Source organism: Macrobrachium rosenbergii, chromosome 58, assembly GCF_040412425.1.
Source record: "Macrobrachium rosenbergii isolate ZJJX-2024 chromosome 58, ASM4041242v1, whole genome shotgun sequence".
Classification (NCBI taxonomy): domain Eukaryota; kingdom Metazoa; phylum Arthropoda; class Malacostraca; order Decapoda; family Palaemonidae; genus Macrobrachium; species Macrobrachium rosenbergii.
Genome location: NC_089798.1, coordinates 15,949,698 through 15,965,823, shown reverse-complemented (window position 1 = coordinate 15,965,823; position 16,126 = coordinate 15,949,698). Strand labels below are relative to the sequence as shown.

Below are 16,126 nucleotides of genomic sequence, written 5' to 3'. Positions count from 1 at the left end.
TATAAGCTAAAACTCTTACATTCTAGTAATATTCAATCATGTACCTTCATTTTTCAACAAACTGGAAGTCTCTAGCACAATATTTCGATTTATGGTGAATTTCTGAAAAAAAACTTTTTCTTTACGTCTGTGCGTGGTAACTCGGCCGAACATCTCAGAAATTCTTTCGTCACGTTATCGTAATGTTTGCATCGTTTTACATTAGTCGTTACATAAACTTTTATATATTAAAATGTGCGCAATTTCATGTAGAATACAAAAGAAAATAATTCATGGTTGTAGCTTTTATCAGTTTTGAAATATTTTCACATAAATCTTGATAACTGCCAAAATTTCAACCTTCGGTCAACTTTAACTCGACCGAAATGGTCGAAAAACGCAATTGTAAGCTAAAACTCTTACATTCTAGTAATATTCAATCATATACCTTCATTTTGCAATAAATTGGAAGTCTCTAGCACAATATTTCGATTTATGGTGAATTTTTGAAAAAACATTTTCCTTACGTCCCATGCGGTAACTCTGCGAACATCTCAGAAATTCTTTTCATCACGTTGTCGTAATGTTTGCACCGTTTATATTAGTCGTTACATAAACTTTTATATATGAAAATGTGTGCAATTTCATGTAGAATACAACAGAAAATAACTCATGGTTGTAGCTTTAATCAGTTTTGAAATATTTTCATATAAATTACGATAAATAGAAAAAATTCGACCTTTGGTCAACTTTAACTCGACCGAAATGGTCGAAAACTGCAATTGTAAGCTAAAACACTTGCTGTGTAGTAATATTCAATCAATTAGCTTCATTTTTCAACAAACGGGAAGTCTCTAGCACAATATTTTGATTTATGGTGAATTTTTGAAAAAAACATTTTTTTACGTCCACGCGTTACGGATTCATGCATCATATTGTGATAATATTTTCTGTGTTGCTTTGATCGTTTTACAATTTGTTATATACCAAAAGCATTGCAATTTAGTGTACAATACAAAGAAAAAAAAATAATCCGTTAGCTTTAACCGTTTTGCTCACAGTGCGATTTGTATAAAAATATATATGAAAATTTTTTTTTGCGCTGTCATATATTTCAATATTTATATATGATAATGATATTTTTTCATTTCTGATGGTTGCATACTAAACTTCAGGCAATGACAAAAAAGGAGCCAAAAATGAACTCTTAAGCTTAAAAACTAAGCGTGCTGTGATTTTTGAAAAAACTTTTTCCGCAGCGCTAACTCCCAACGCCGCCGGCATACGGGAGACGTTTTTGTAAATAGAGGCTCGGCGTTTAAGGGTTAAGGGAACCCCTTGCTTTCAGCTAAGGAACCTATGGGGCTGGGGCCTAATATACCACCTACTGACTTGGTGCAGATGAACTTCCTTCATTTCATGGCAGTAATGTTTGAGGAATACTGTCTCCAATGCCCAGCTCATAAACTTGGAGACTTCTTCAAAAGAAAACATTTCCAAAAAAATTCAGCTAAGTGCAATGCAACTTAGGAAGGAGTTGGAGTCTACCTCTTTAATTATGGACCATTTTGGATAGTAGTTGTGTTATCTAGGTAAACCTAGAGAGACTTGACCGGGCATAATGTCATATCTGTAATACTGAGCTCCTGTGGGATTTCCTTTTCGGTGTCCTCATTCTTGGCCAAAGATGACAGGCCAGGCAACAGCAGCAAATGATGGCCAGGTGCACAGGCAATGAAGTGTTGTCCCCATCTGAGAAAGCTGAGCTCACTGATCAGGGCTGCTGATGCTGAGGTGGTCAAGGAATCACATTTTGAAGCATATGGGGTTTTTGTCATATTGAGACTACTGAATTGAGGAGGGAGCTGAAGACTTTTGCACTAGAGTTTATGCCCAACCCATAAACAAGGGCTCAGACAGCACTTCCTTGTACATCATAGTTCTGATAGCAGCAAGGTGCTTGTCATCAAACATGTGAATCAAGAAAATAAGTATGGTTTCAGTTATAATTTCAATCAGGTTCTCTTGTGTGGAGGTAATTCAACCAAACTTCCCTTATTGAGTGTATTGCTGGAAAGATGAAGGCCTTAGTTTCTGCACCAAGTACCTAGCCATGTTAGATGAATAATCATCATGGCAGACCAGTTTTGGAATCCCGCACATGGAAGTCATGGCTGAGAAAGGAGGGTGCATAGATGACTTTCCCCTCCAACTGTCTGGGATAGAACAGCAGATGACAGTGGGATTGATTTCCTCAAGCATTGCTGCAAGAGAATGAACCCATGACTGTTGTGCCAGTTTGCAGCCACTAGGTAGATAGTTCAATTCAGTGTTAATAGTCCAGAACCTTTAGAATCTGGGAAAGTGGAGGAAAGAGGTAGGTTGTCCTCTGTTTGTTCCAGCTCTGTAGGAATGCATCTTTTGCCATTGCCTGTGTGTCAAGGTATGGAGACACATTGGAAGTTGATGGTTCTTCTTTATGGTAAACAGGCCTACTTCTGGATGTTGGAGCAAGTTGGCAGTCACTTGCAAGGAGGGTTAGTTCAACACCCATGTGGTTGAGGCCACTTTTTGCATCAACAGGGAGTCTGTAGTCACGTTGAATGACCCCGTGAGGTGAATTGCTGACAGTATTCACTTCCTTGCCTAAGCCATTGGCAGGATAGACAGCTTGACTACATTAGGAAGGGCTGAATGGGAACTGAACCTCCTGATGCACATCATTGCTGTCATGTTGTCTAGGATCAACAAGGTGTGGGTTCTCTTTGCAGGCTTCAGTTTTCTGAGAGACAGGAAGATAGCCATCAGTTCCAGGAAATTGATGTGACACCTCCCTAAAACAGGTGACCACCTTCCCAGCCAGTCAAGGAGGCCTCCTTGTGTGCAACTGCCTGCACTGTCAGGAGAGTCAGATAGACCATATTAGCGAGCGCACCTTTCCAGTTCCACAGATGGGGTATCTTCACAGTCACTTGCTTTCATTGGTGGAGATGATTGTTTTCTGGGCATGCAAGAGCCACACTCTGTTTATGTCCTTGAATAACAGTTTCAGGATTTTATTTACCACAGATGCAAACTGTAACAGGCCCAGATCTGTTCCATCCGTTATCAGGAAACCCTGGATTGGGGCAGGAACCTTTACAGATTTATCCTTATTCTGAGCTGAGTCTGTCTGGGAAGAGACAACCAGCTGCAAAGTATATCCAAATAAATTCCCAGCCACCTCAAAAGTGTGTTGGATGTGAGACAGGGCTTGTCCCAGTTGATCAGGAAACCATTTGAATGGAGTTTGTTGACTGCTACTTGAAGGTTTCGTAAGCACTCCTCTCTGGTGGCACCCCAGATGTGCCAGTCATCTATATAATCCATCAATTGAACTCTCTCTTGTCTGATATTGTGGACAACTATTGTTGCCAATTTTTGAAGATTCCCTGGGTCATGTTTTTTTAAGCCAAAGGGAATAATATGGAATATGTATATGTCTCCTTTTCTGTAACCCTAGGAAGGGCTGGAAGGGAACAGTGATAGAGATGAGCCAGTATGTGACTCTCAGATTGATAGAGACGGTCCAGGTCCCATGAAGAATGAGGGCGCACTTGGGTAGTGTTGTCATTCGGAGCTTGTGGCACACAATGTTTTTGCTCAGTTGTGACAGATCGAGGATTACTCTCTGTTTATGGGAGCACATTGTGGGGATGCTGAAGAGACGTGCTTGATGATGAATGAACACGTCTTCCCTTATGGCTGTTTTGTGGGAGCCTTTTCTACATGCATCTCCAAGAAGGAGTCTGGTTATTAGAAAAAAACCCTTGAGTATTTGGGAGGCTAGGGATGGGACCATTGCCATCCTAACCTGATGCTGTGTCCCCAAGGGGAGGACATCCACCATGTGTGGTATTGCAGAATACAATCCCTAACCTGCAGGATCCTATTGAGCGCCACCTCTTCCTGTGCCGTCAATGGGCATTCTAGGAGTTGTTTTTCATTTCCTCAGTAGATGCACTTTCGTCTCTCATAAAGTGATGTTGCTGTAGCTGCTGCTGCTGATGCTGATGCACCCTCTTCTGTTGCTAGAAGATCCTTTTTGGGACAACTGGAAACTTGTATGGCTCCAGGTCATACCAGGGCTTCTTGGATTTTGGGAGTAGGGGTGAACTTTAGGGAGCATTGTTTCCCAGGTTCCAAGTTGCCCAGTAGATTAGGTACAGCACAGTTTTGACTGGCCTGTTCCATGAGTTGCATAACAATAGACACATTAAAGAGAACTTGGCAGAAGAGGCAGGAATGTGATAGTAAGATAACACTGGGGAGTGATGTATTTGAGCTTGCCATGCATCTCTGTGCACCCTGAGGCGCCATTCTGTGACCTAATAGAGCACTCCCCATAGGGGTCACATAAGAGTTTGCAACAGCAGAGTAACCAAAGCAGTCCCAGATAATTCTAGGAGCTCCCACTTAGTCACTTCCTGGATAGTGTTAGAGATTAAAATGGAGGGGGGGTGGATTCTTGTATGGAAAGCATTAGTGGCTGTCCCATCTGAGATTTTGTCCATAGGGGTGCAGAACTGCTGAGTAGCCATGTCCAGCTGGGGCTTCTTATGTTAAGATGGAAAGATAAGTGTTGCCCAAACTATTGTAGAGTTGTCAGTGCTGGTTTTATTTGTGCCATTGACTTATTCTTCCCAGTAAGTATACAATTATAAAATTTTGCCTTCGCATGTTTGACTGTGTTGAAGATGAAGTTGCAGAAGGCTAAGGCAACCAGGAGTGGGTACTGATTTTCCAGGATTTTGGAAGTGCCATAATTTCTGTTGAAAGGGAAAAAATGTGGCTTCAGTCACTTTAGTTGCCTCGCCAGCTGAGGTTGACAGTCTTCTTTAGAGGTTTCTGTATTCCCATTAGAGGAGGGACCAAACTCCATTTCATATTTGGAAAGGCTTCTCTATTCAGAAATTCCACATATTCTACCATAATCATGTCTTTTGTTTGTTGATAAAGTATTTTCCATCTGTCTAGAGGAAACATATCGAGGTGTCACAGCAAAGGTTGCCAGGATCGGCATTAGGGGTGAGATTAGATTCCCCTGATCCTCCCAGCCTGGGGGTGGGGTGATAGAGTCTGTGGTTGAAGGCTTAAACCAATCGGACTACAGGAAAAGGGGGGTCTCTGTGATTCAAGGTCTGATTCTAATGAGGATCGAAGAGACTGACTCCCTAATCTTGGGCTTTTTGTTATCGTGCTTTCAGGTCTCGGCAAGAGTAGCAATCTGTGTGGGTGGCCTTTAAGGGATTTTCAGTCTTTCTTCTGAGGGTGAAAGTGTCTTAGAGACAATTTTCAATTCATTGTGCAAGACTGTCCCTAATCCCTGATGGGAATCTTCAGTAGCATCATGGATATAGAGATGCTGTGTCAAAGGGTTGCTGCCAGGAGTGTGTTACATACTTTGCACATGTGTGAAACCATCCATATTCATCTTAATGCTTGCAAGGGCTGTGTTTATGGCCAGTAGCATAATGCTTACTAGGGCTGTGTTTATGGCCAGTAGCATGTGCCATCCCCAAAGGTGGAAAGCAGATTATGCAGTTCACAGTGAAACAAGCAAGTTTCAGGTCATGCTTAATAGCATATTGTAGAGAAAATCTGTATGAGTCAGATTTATATGTCGGACACACTGGGATGGAACAGACTGATTTTATTACAAGTGCTTTTTTATTTTCTTTGATATTGTTCAGTATTTTTGTTTGAGAGGCTAACCTTGCTGCAGGGCATTTGTCCTTGAAATGTTTCATACCCATTTTCTATGATCAGTAATTCATCTATATTCAGTGACGTCATAATATTTTGTTACTTGTGACTGGATGGAACTTGTCCCATAAAAAATAGTTATTTCTTGATTTTCCATGCTATTATTGCTGAGAATATTATATGTATCATTAAATACGGCATGGTGCATATGCAGAGACCAAAAAACAACTAAAAAATAACATTAAAGTGGCAAATATAGGAGGCCAGGCCAACAAGGAAAAGTTCGAAGCTGAAGGTAAACGAAGATCATCCAGTGGAAATTCTTCTAAAAAAACAGTCTTCAGCTGTTTGTTAGTCTCTTTTCATGGCAGATAGTGTGAATATTTCTAGTGCCAAATATGAGAAATTAGTAAAACATCCTGATTATGATGCTAGAGCTGGATAATTAACCAGAAGTGTCTCCAAATACTGCCAAAACTTCACCAGAAAACTGTCTTGGCTTTAGTTTTACAACTTCAAATTTCTAAGACTCCACTGATTTTGAACCAAGAAGGATAATTCTTTTTGTTATTTGTTTCTGAAAGGTTCTAGATTCTTTTTTGGCATAGTTAAAGATATGTTTGCATTACAAATTTTTCAAAATGAATTTTCAGTATTTAGTTCTCAATTTTTTCTATGTCTATATTACTCCACCTAATCAGTTAGTACAAACAACTAAGAATTTTAGAAATTGAATAATGTAATTGAATAATTTAATCCTTTTTATAAACTTGAATGTGTATAGTTTTCAATATTACTTACAAAAATGAGATTGATTTCAAAATAAAGTCTTAGAAGTGTAAAAAATGTATAATTTTCCTAGTTTTCATATTTTTATTGTACTCTGTATAAAATTCAGATTTCTGAGCTCGTCCCTGTGTCAGCCGGTGAAATTCCTATTAAGCACGAATTTCTAGGTATAGATATTGCTAAATATACCAGAGAAAAAGCTATCAGGAAATGCTGGGGTTACTACCCCCAGATCGAACATCTATTATGAAATAGACGTCGGTATAGATAAGGGTGAGTGATTGTTGTCACTGCCACAGGACTGCACTCTGTAGATATCCCAATGACAAAACCCCCGGAACGTGAGGAGCCGATCTAACGCCTGCACTCATCTGCCCGCCAACCGACGACCCCAGTGCCATCTGTACTCATTCCATACTAGCACGTTTTTCCTTCCGGAAGATCTTTTTCTTGTGCTGGCTTTTGCCCCAATTTTCAGTGAATTTCATCATGTCTTCAAGCAATTTCACCGTTATGAAGTTAAGTACCATCTTCTTGTGGGGTTTTATTATCAGTGAGGCTTTTATTGGCCCGTAAGTTAATATTTACAGGGTCATATATTGGACGCTCCCCGGCGTTCGCCGCCTCCGCCATGATGACCTTGAGGTACACCCTTACAGCTTGTTTCTGCAGGGGTTTCTCTCGGTCGTTTACAATTTTACTCATGTTTCGTAATTCCCCTTCAAGAAGTTCCTTTTGGAGGTGTTTATCTATGTCGGGCGGTTCCTGGTACCTTGATTAGCGTCATTCCTCACGGAGGCTTCCTCCCCTTATCTTGGTTCTTGCAGTTAATTCATAGCTGATACCAGGCTCTTGCGCAGATAAATTCCCTCTCCAAGGTGGTGCTTTCTTTTGTCAGTTTCTCTGATTTGTAGTGTAATGGATGACATGGATAATTCGATTTATTGTGGTCCGGGCTCGGCGTCAGGTGCAGCCAGTTGGCTGCCTACCTCCTCCTGCTCGCCGCTTCGGTTAGGCTATACGCTTTAGCACAAGTTCTTATATTTTTGTATATTCGATCATATTATGTGTACTTATGTAGTTATTGGTTAACTTTAGCGGTACTTATCAGTAATTGATCTTAGCCTAGCCCTCTCGCTCCAATCGGTGGGTTAGGCTATTCAGGTTAGGCTTTGGCATTGTCTTAGCTCCCATCTCTCCCGACTGTGTCGCTTGAGCGGGGGAGGGAGGGGTAGGCTGGTCGAGGGAGTTCCCGTTTGTTGTTCCATCCGCCTTACCGCCCGTTTTTGGGTTCGCTAGGGCATCTGAAGCCCCCATCCCCTCCTCCCTCTAATGAGGGAGAGAAGGAAAAATAAAAACGGGGGATCTTCTTTATGCATTGCCCTTCTACCCTATGGGTCGGTTGTTGGTTGGACTACACTACGGGAATTTCTCTCGCATCCACCCCTCTTCCTCTCCTCTCTCTCCTCCCTTTTACTGTCTGGGCTGTGCCTTCAGAGGAGGGTGAGAGTTTGGCGTTGCTATAGACTAGTGCTGTTGTCCTATCCTCCCCTAGTACTTTTGGTGAGTGTCATGAGTCTCCCTGCGCGCAGGAAGTCGATACGTCTGTGTCGATGCCCCGTAGGGAGTTTTAGTCAGTGGATAGGGGGACCCCCGTCCACTTGAACATAACTCTCGATTCCACCATTCTAAATACTGCCTCCCTGACTTTGCCAGTGGTGTGTCATCTCCCCGCGTGTGGGACGTCGGTCTCTTCGATCTTCACCCCGTGGGGGACTAGGCCGGTTCCCAGTTGAGAGTCACCCACCCTCCTGGCCTCCGTTTTGGTGTCAACCCCTAGCTGGTTCCGCTCCGCCGTCCCCGGCCCTCCCGTTGCCTTCTTACCTGTTACCACTCTGGTGGTTTTGGTTTTCAGTAGGTTGGCCTTAGTCACACCTAGTTCTCTAGCTGTATACTAACTGGAGGTAATGATTTACCCCGCCCTCCCCGCTGTAACCAAGTGACGGAGGCACGGGATCTCGGAGGGGTCTGCGCCGGAGCACTTTGACCAGCAGTGTACTGCTATCCTATATTGTTAACCATTTACTTACTACCGGTCTCCGGCAGTAATTATACTTTAAGTTGATTTTACAATTAAGAGTTGCATGATCCTAAGTTAAGGTCCTACTCCGTCGAACTATCTCCGGAGTTTCTTGATTTAATGTGTGTCATGTTTTGCTCTGGTTTATCGTCCTGCCGGAGCATTCCGGCAGGTCCGGTATAAATTAATGCTTGCTGCCGGACTCCGGCAGTAATTATACTTTAAGTTGATTTTATAATTAAGAGTTGCATGATCCTAGGTTGAGGCCTGCTCCGTCGAACTATCTCCGGCGCTCCTTAATTTAGTGTGTGTTATGTTTTGCTCTGATTTATCGTCCCGCTGGAATGCTCCAGCGGGTTCGGTATAAATTAATTAGCATGCTCCATTATCTGCTGTTGTTTAAGGCCCCTATCTCCACCGGCGCGCCTTAAATTAGTGTGTTCATATACCTTCTCCCACTTACAGACAGTACGTTGTGAGGAGCCGGGTGCACTGCTGTGCTGCACCAGCCCTATGGGCACGTTGTCTGCCGTTCTCATTCAGGCTGTGCAGTGCGGATCGACGATCTCATCGTATGGCACCGGACGGTTGTGAGGTTTGCTTCGCTCTGTACTGAGCGTGTCCAGGACGAGTCGGTAAGCCTATAGTTACCGCCTTTAGTTTACCTGGTTGCCTCAATTGTTTCAAGCACGTTATGTTCTTGATATATTGCTTATATATCTCTTCACCGAGCGCTAGGTTATTAAGTCCCTGCTCTCTTCCAGGCCGACCAAGCTTCCCGCAACGACGCCTTGGGTTCCCTTCGAGCCTGGGTGGCTGGTTTCTGGCAGGAACGTTCCGTCGGGAAGCCGACGTTCTGGATGAGAACATCCGAACCTGCTTTGCCCTGGCGCCCGGATCTCAGCGGCTGTTCCACCTGAAGTCGCCACTCCTGTCATCAAGCAGATCCGGTAGAAACCCAGCCTCCCAGGACGAAAATTTGTGCGTGGAGGTGTCAGAGGAAGTGGCGGCCATAAACCTCGACCTGGAACCAATGAACACCTAACAGGACCAGGAGGTAGGTAGGGAGGTAAGTGAGGCAGTGGGGCGGGCTCCTTTTGATTCCCCTTCATCCACCGCTTCTTCTTTTCAGGGCTTTCAAAAATCTTCTTACTTGGAGGACAGGGCGCAATCTGCTGTCCCCAAGTTGAAGAAGTCTTGGAAGGCGAAGGGCCTTTGACCCGGAGGAGTTTGCCGGAATGCTCTTGCAGAGGTTTTCCTCGGAGGTTGATGCTAAGCTTAACAAGCTTACGGAGAGGCTGCAGAGCCAGGAGAGTATGCTCTCCAGGTTCATGCGCTCCGGTGGGTCAGCAGTTCATTACCCCATTCGGATGCCTCCGCCTCCCTCCATTTGACAAGGGAAATCCCTGGCGTTTGGCCCTTCATGCTCCCCGGCATGAAGATACCCTAACGATCGAGGGTCTAGGCACGCGCAGGCTCGAGGAGTTGGAATTCTTTCCTCCTGATCTGCTGCCCCCCTACCCAGGCTTCGCCAGGCTGACGGAGGAAGCTTGGGTAAGGACAGATAAGGTCCCGAAGGAGACAGTGATCTTCCCAAGGGACCAGGCGCAGTCTACATTGATGCGCACCTTTAATGAGTGGCAGGCGGAGAACACGAAGTTGACCCCCTTCAAGGGCAACTTCACGATGTTCTCGTTGGGAGATAGGATCCCGACCCCCTGCATGACTAAGGTGGCTCTCGCGACTGCCCAGGCATGCTCGGAAGGTAAGCCGTTGCCTCAGCTCCAGGAGACTGATCCCACCTCTCTGATCTTCCCCGGAGATGATGAATTCTGGAAGGATGCCCCGGCCACTTTTACATCGGGTAAGCTGGACCCGGAGTGTACATCCACCTTATTCAGCGAGCAGCTTCCCAAACTGCCGGAAGCCCTCCTGAAAGCAGGGTTTGAGGCTAGGTGTCGGTTGAGCCGATCATTGAACTCCCTGTGCCTGGCGGAATCAACCGCAGTGATGTTTTCTGATGAGCCACTCTTCCAAGTCCTGACGAAGTCTCTGTTAGCGGGGTTTCAGGCGGACTTGTTTGACTTCATGGTAGCGCGGATGAACTGCCACAAATACATCTTCACCGACGCTACCATAAGACATGAGCCTAACAAGCTCATGAAAAGCTCCTTCTGGGGAGCTAGTATCTTCCCAGAAGAAGAAGTCAATAATGTCCTGGCTGAGGCAACCAGGGCAAATCAGAGTCTGCGCTCCCGCTGGGGTATCCCCGCTTTTAAAAGGAAAACCCCCGAGTCCGCCGGCCCTCAAAATAGACCTGGTAAGAGATACAGGAGGCACAGAAGACAACACCAACAGGCTGTTGTGCAAGCTGTACCTGTCTCGCCAGTTTGCCAGCCTTCTACCTCTAAGGCCCAACCTCAACAGTTCGTGCTGGTGCAGCCAGCTCAGCACTCCCTTGCCGCGCCTTCCTTCTTGACGTCTCCTGTATACAACCCCTCCTATGAGGGCCAGGGGTCGTTTCGAGGCCTTTACTGGGGCGCAAGGGGGAGTAGAGCAAGGGCCTCCTTCAGAGGCAAGGCTGCTGTGCGATCCCTCTCCCGGGGGAGAGGAGGCCGAGGTAGAGGAGGCAAACCTGCACCTTTCCAGTGAGACCAGTCAGGTGGGCGGCAGACTTCACCTGTTCAGGGACCAGTGGACCTTCAGTCCGTGGGCCCACAGTATAGTCTCCAAAGGTTTGGGGTGGAGTTGGATCAAGGGCCCTCCCCCTCTGATCAGATTTCATCCGCCGTCTTCCAAAGCTCTGCGGGACTTTGCGGCGGAATTACTCCAAAAGAGGGCCATAAAGAAAGTGAGGCACCTGAAATTTCAAGGCAGGCTGTTCAGTGTTCCCAAGAAAGACTCCAGTCAACAAAGGGTAATCTTGGATCTATCTCGTCTCAATCTTTACATACAATGCGACAAATTTCGCATGCTTACAATCGCGCAGGTGCGGACTCTACTTCCTCGTGGAGCCGTCACCACCTCTATAGATCTTTCAGACGCATATTATCACGTCCCGATTGCGCGGAACTTCTCTCCCTTCCTAGGTTTCAGACTGGGGAAACAAGCCTACTCCTACAGGGTCATGCCATTCGGGCTCAACATAGCACCCAGAATTTTCAGGAAGCTGGCAGACACGGTAGTGCAGCAGTTACGGTCCCGGGGGATATCACTGGCCGCATACCTGGACGATTGGATAATTTGGGCATCCAACGCCGGGGAGTGCCGGAGAGCTACGGCCATGGTGATCGAGTTTCTGGAATCCTTAGGCTTTCAGATAAACAGGGTGAAGTCCCGCCTAACTCCGGAGGCTCGATTTCAGTGGCTGGGTATCCAATGGGATCTGGTCTCGCACAAGCTGTCTATTCCGCCAGCCAAACAGAGAGAAATAGCCAAAGCCACCAGGCAATTCCTCAAATGCAGGAAAGCCTCTCGCAGAACGCAAGAAAGAATCCTGGGTTCTCTTCAGTTCGCATCCGTAACAGACCGGCTCCTAAAAGCAAAACGGAAAGACATAAACAGAGTGTGGCGGAGACAGGCCAATGTCAAGCTCAGGGACAAGGTATCTTTAATTCCTCCGGTGCTGAGGAAAAGACTCTGGCCGTGGTCCACAGTCAAGGGTCTTTCAAGTCAGTTCCCCTTCAATTACCTTCCCCAGCTCTAATAATCCACACAGACGCCGTTAGCGGCTGGGAGGGTACTCACCAAAAGAAAAGGTACAGGGTACATGGTCCACTCTGTTCCGTCAATTCCACATAAACATTTTGGAGGCAATGGCAGTGTTTCTAACTCTGAAAAACTTTGCCCCACCAACCAGATTCATATCAGGCTGGTGCTGGACAGCGCAGTAGTGGTACATTGCATAAACAGAGAGGGTTCCAAATCGAGTCAGATAAACCAAGTGATGGTAGCCATTTTTCTCCTGGCGGAGAAGCACGGCTGGCACCTATCAGCTACCCATCTAGCAGGAGTCCGAATGTCATTGCAGACTCCCTGTCCAGGGCAACTCCGTTGGAGTCAGAATGGTCCCTGGACGTAGCTTCTTTCAGATGGATATGCAGTCAGGTTCCGGGCCTTCAGGTGGACTTGTTTGCCACGGAGAGCAATCACAAACTCCCTTGTTGTGTTGCTCCCAACCTGGATCCTCGAGCTCACGCTACGGACGCAATGTCAGTGGACTGGAACAAATGGCAGAAAATCTATCTATTCCCGCCAATAAACCTGCTGATGAAGGTGTTGCACAAGCTCAGGTCATTCAAAGGTCAAGTGGCCCTGGTAGCTCCCAACTGGCCGAAGAGCAATTGGTTCCCTCTTCTTCTGGAGCTCAAACTACGGTGTCATCAAATACCCAAGCCACAGCTGACTCAAGTAGTGCAAACACGGACTGTGTCAGCTTCCTCAAGAATTCTGAATGCCCTGGCTTTATGGACTTTATGAAATTCGCCGCTCAGAGAGGTGCGGATATTGATCCCGTTAATACTCTGTTTCTGGAATCAGATAAAGAGATTCTACCCTCAGACAGTACGATTCAGCAGTTAAAAAGTTAGCATCTTTTTTGAAGGAATCTGAAGCTCAAGTCATGACCACCAATTTGGCAATATCATTCTTTAGATCACTGTTTGAAAAAGGTCTGGCTCCGGCCACCATTACCACAGCGAAATCAGCTTTGAAAAAGGTGTTTTTGCATGGCTTTAAGATTGATTTAACAGATTCATATTTTTCATCCATTCCCAGAGCATGCGCTCGTTTGAGACCAGCGACCCGTCCACATACGGTTTCCTATTTTCTTAACGATGTTCTAAAATTAGCCTCAGAAACTAATAACGATCAATGTTCTTATTTGAATCTGTTAAGGAAGACGTTGTTCCTAATTAGTCTAGCTTCAGGTGCCAGAATATCAGAACTGTCTGCTCTCTCTAGAGGTGCGAATCATGTGGATTTTCTCCCGTCAAGAGAAGTTCTACTTTCCCCAGATCAAAGGTTCTTAGCAAAAAATGAAGACCCTCAGGATAGGTGGTCCCCCTGGAAGGTTGTTCCTCTTCCACAAGACCTGTCTTTATGCCCAGTCGCTACCTTGAGGGCCTATTTATGGAGAACTTCTCAGTGTTTGTCTGGTCCTCTTTTTATCAGGGAAAAAGGAGGAACGCTTTCTTTAAAGCCTATCAGACAACAAATTCTATACTTCATTAAGCAAGCTAATCCGGATTCAGTCCCTAAGGTTCATGATATCCGAGCAGTGGCTACCTCCACTAATTATTTTCATACTATGAATTTTGATGAGCTTAAGAAGTATATGGGCTGGAAATCTCCATCAGTGTTCAAACGCCACTATCTGAAATCACTGGAAGCTCTGAAGTTCCCCTGCGGTGGCTGTAGGGAGCATTGTCCTCCACCTTAAATTAACCTTTAATCCCTATCCTTTCCCCCGCCCGCCTGCCTCATTTACTTGCCCTGCCATTTTCTCCTGGACCAGACATACTTCACAGCCTGGCTCCTCATATTATGATGTACATTTTTGCACTGTTAGTTTTTAAGTTTTGCGGCATGTTATGTTTACTGTAATTTAGTTTTAAGCCGGAGGTACCTTTATAAATTTTCTGTCGTTTATTTAGTCTTAGTACCTTCCCATTATAGTATTATTTATGTACATAGTTGTTTCTCATGTCCTTTACTGTGATATTAATTGTATCCCTAGTTATAACTCAGTTTATCTGCCTATACCTTTGGTATTTAATCATGTTTTGAGGGATAATTAAAACTATTTTCAGTAATAGTGTTTTTATACATGTTCACCTAACTATTCGCTCCTTTTAGACTTTCACCAAAGCTTAGTATGATTCTCTGTCATGATTTCACTGGCTGACACAGGGACGAGCTCAGAAAAGGGATTTTGACAAAGGAAAAATCTATTTCTGAGGGAGGCCCTGTGTCACCCGGTGACCCTCCCAGGGTCTAGATTTCCCTCCCCGAGTAGGCACACCAAGCTTGTGGGGGGTGCTAGCCTGGAATGAGTACAGATGGCGCTGGGGTCGTCGGTTGGCGGGCAGGTGAGTGCGGGCGTTAGATCAGCTCCTCACGTTCTGGGGGTTTTGTCATTGGGATATCTACAGAGTACAGTCCTGTGGCAGTGACAACAATCACTCACCCTTATCTATACCGACGTCTATTTCATAATAGATGTTCGATCTGGGGGTAGTAACCCCAGCATTTCCTGATAGCTTTTTCTCTGGTATATTTAGCAATATCTATACCTAGAAATTCGTGCTTAATAGGAATTTCACCGGGTGACACAGGGCCTCCCTCAGAAATAGATTTTTCCTTTGTCAAAATCCCTTTTTTATATCGGCTAAATAACTGTTTTTCAGCAATTTCTATGTATAATCAACAAACTAAAATGATTTAATTAGGATTAAATAAAAAAATAAATATATAGGGGTCATAAGTCCCAGGGTCCCTTAATAAGACTTGGCGTACCATCAAATGTTAAGAATTTGCTGAGACCTTTCAAGGTACTGGTTCCCATTTTCTTATTACCAAGTACTATTCCATTTAGACAAGAATTCAGAAAGCTGTAGGTAGCCTTCCTTCTAAATAGTGAACCAATACATAAGCAAAGGGAGAGGTTTGGTAAATTGAAGGAACACATGTAAAACTATTGTATTGTTATATAAATAGAATCTTATTTTAATGGATTGCCCCCTCAGCCTCTCCAAATGACCTTTTTCCTGAAGTTGCTCCCTTTTGCTTAGATAGTTAATAATGAAACTATGTAACAATGGGTGTAGTGTAGGAGGCACAGTCTAGTGAGGATTATTCATCAAAGAAGAAAATTGTGAACCAAATGCCTCAAGATAACTTGTTTCTTGACTTATGCCACTCTGTTCCACAGTAGAGCATGATTTAAATAAGTTTGTATCTAAGAAACATAGAATTATTTTTTTTTTTTGCACATTTTGGTGAAAGATTATTATCAGTCTTTATCTTGTTTTATTTGATGACCATTTAGTATTGGATGAATGAAAACATACTTAAAGTATTTTCTTGCAATAGTTGATGTTTTTCATTATACTTTACAGTGGATCTATGGGATGGAGATGATGGAGAGCCGATCATATATCATGGACACACACTGACTACTAAAATAACTCTTGCTGATGTACTGAAAGATGGTATTAAAGCTTATGCATTTGAAACATCTCCCTACCCTGTTATTCTTTCAATAGAGAATCATCTCAGCCTAGAGCAACAGAGGGTTATGGTTAAACTCATGCAGGATATTCTTGGAGGTGAGGTTATTAGTAGTTTTTTCAAAATGGATCTCTGGGCACACAATCATGTTACACAGTACAAGCTCTGTAATGGCAAACCGTAATAGTCAGATTCATTGTTTTTAGACTCCTAGCCTAGTTTACTTTCCTTGTGAGTCAGAGTAATTTTCAGTTCTTTTGTGGCTTCATTTTGAATTGTTATTGTTTTAAGAAGTAGAACATT

The 16,126-nt window shown here is 44.3% G+C and overlaps 1 protein-coding gene across 47 annotated transcripts in view; it reads left to right on the top strand.

Moving 5' to 3' along the window:
* Nucleotides 1-16,126, top strand: part of LOC136837145 (1-phosphatidylinositol 4,5-bisphosphate phosphodiesterase delta-4-like) — a 377,469-nt gene that overhangs the window by 238,575 nt on the left and 122,768 nt on the right. For all 47 annotated transcript variants that reach the window (XM_067101787.1, XM_067101785.1, XM_067101771.1 and 44 more), the window contains one exon: nucleotides 15,712-15,921. In XM_067101787.1, the coding sequence (XP_066957888.1) occupies nucleotides 15,712-15,921 (210 nt within the window). The remainder of the gene's footprint in view (nucleotides 1-15,711; nucleotides 15,922-16,126) is intronic.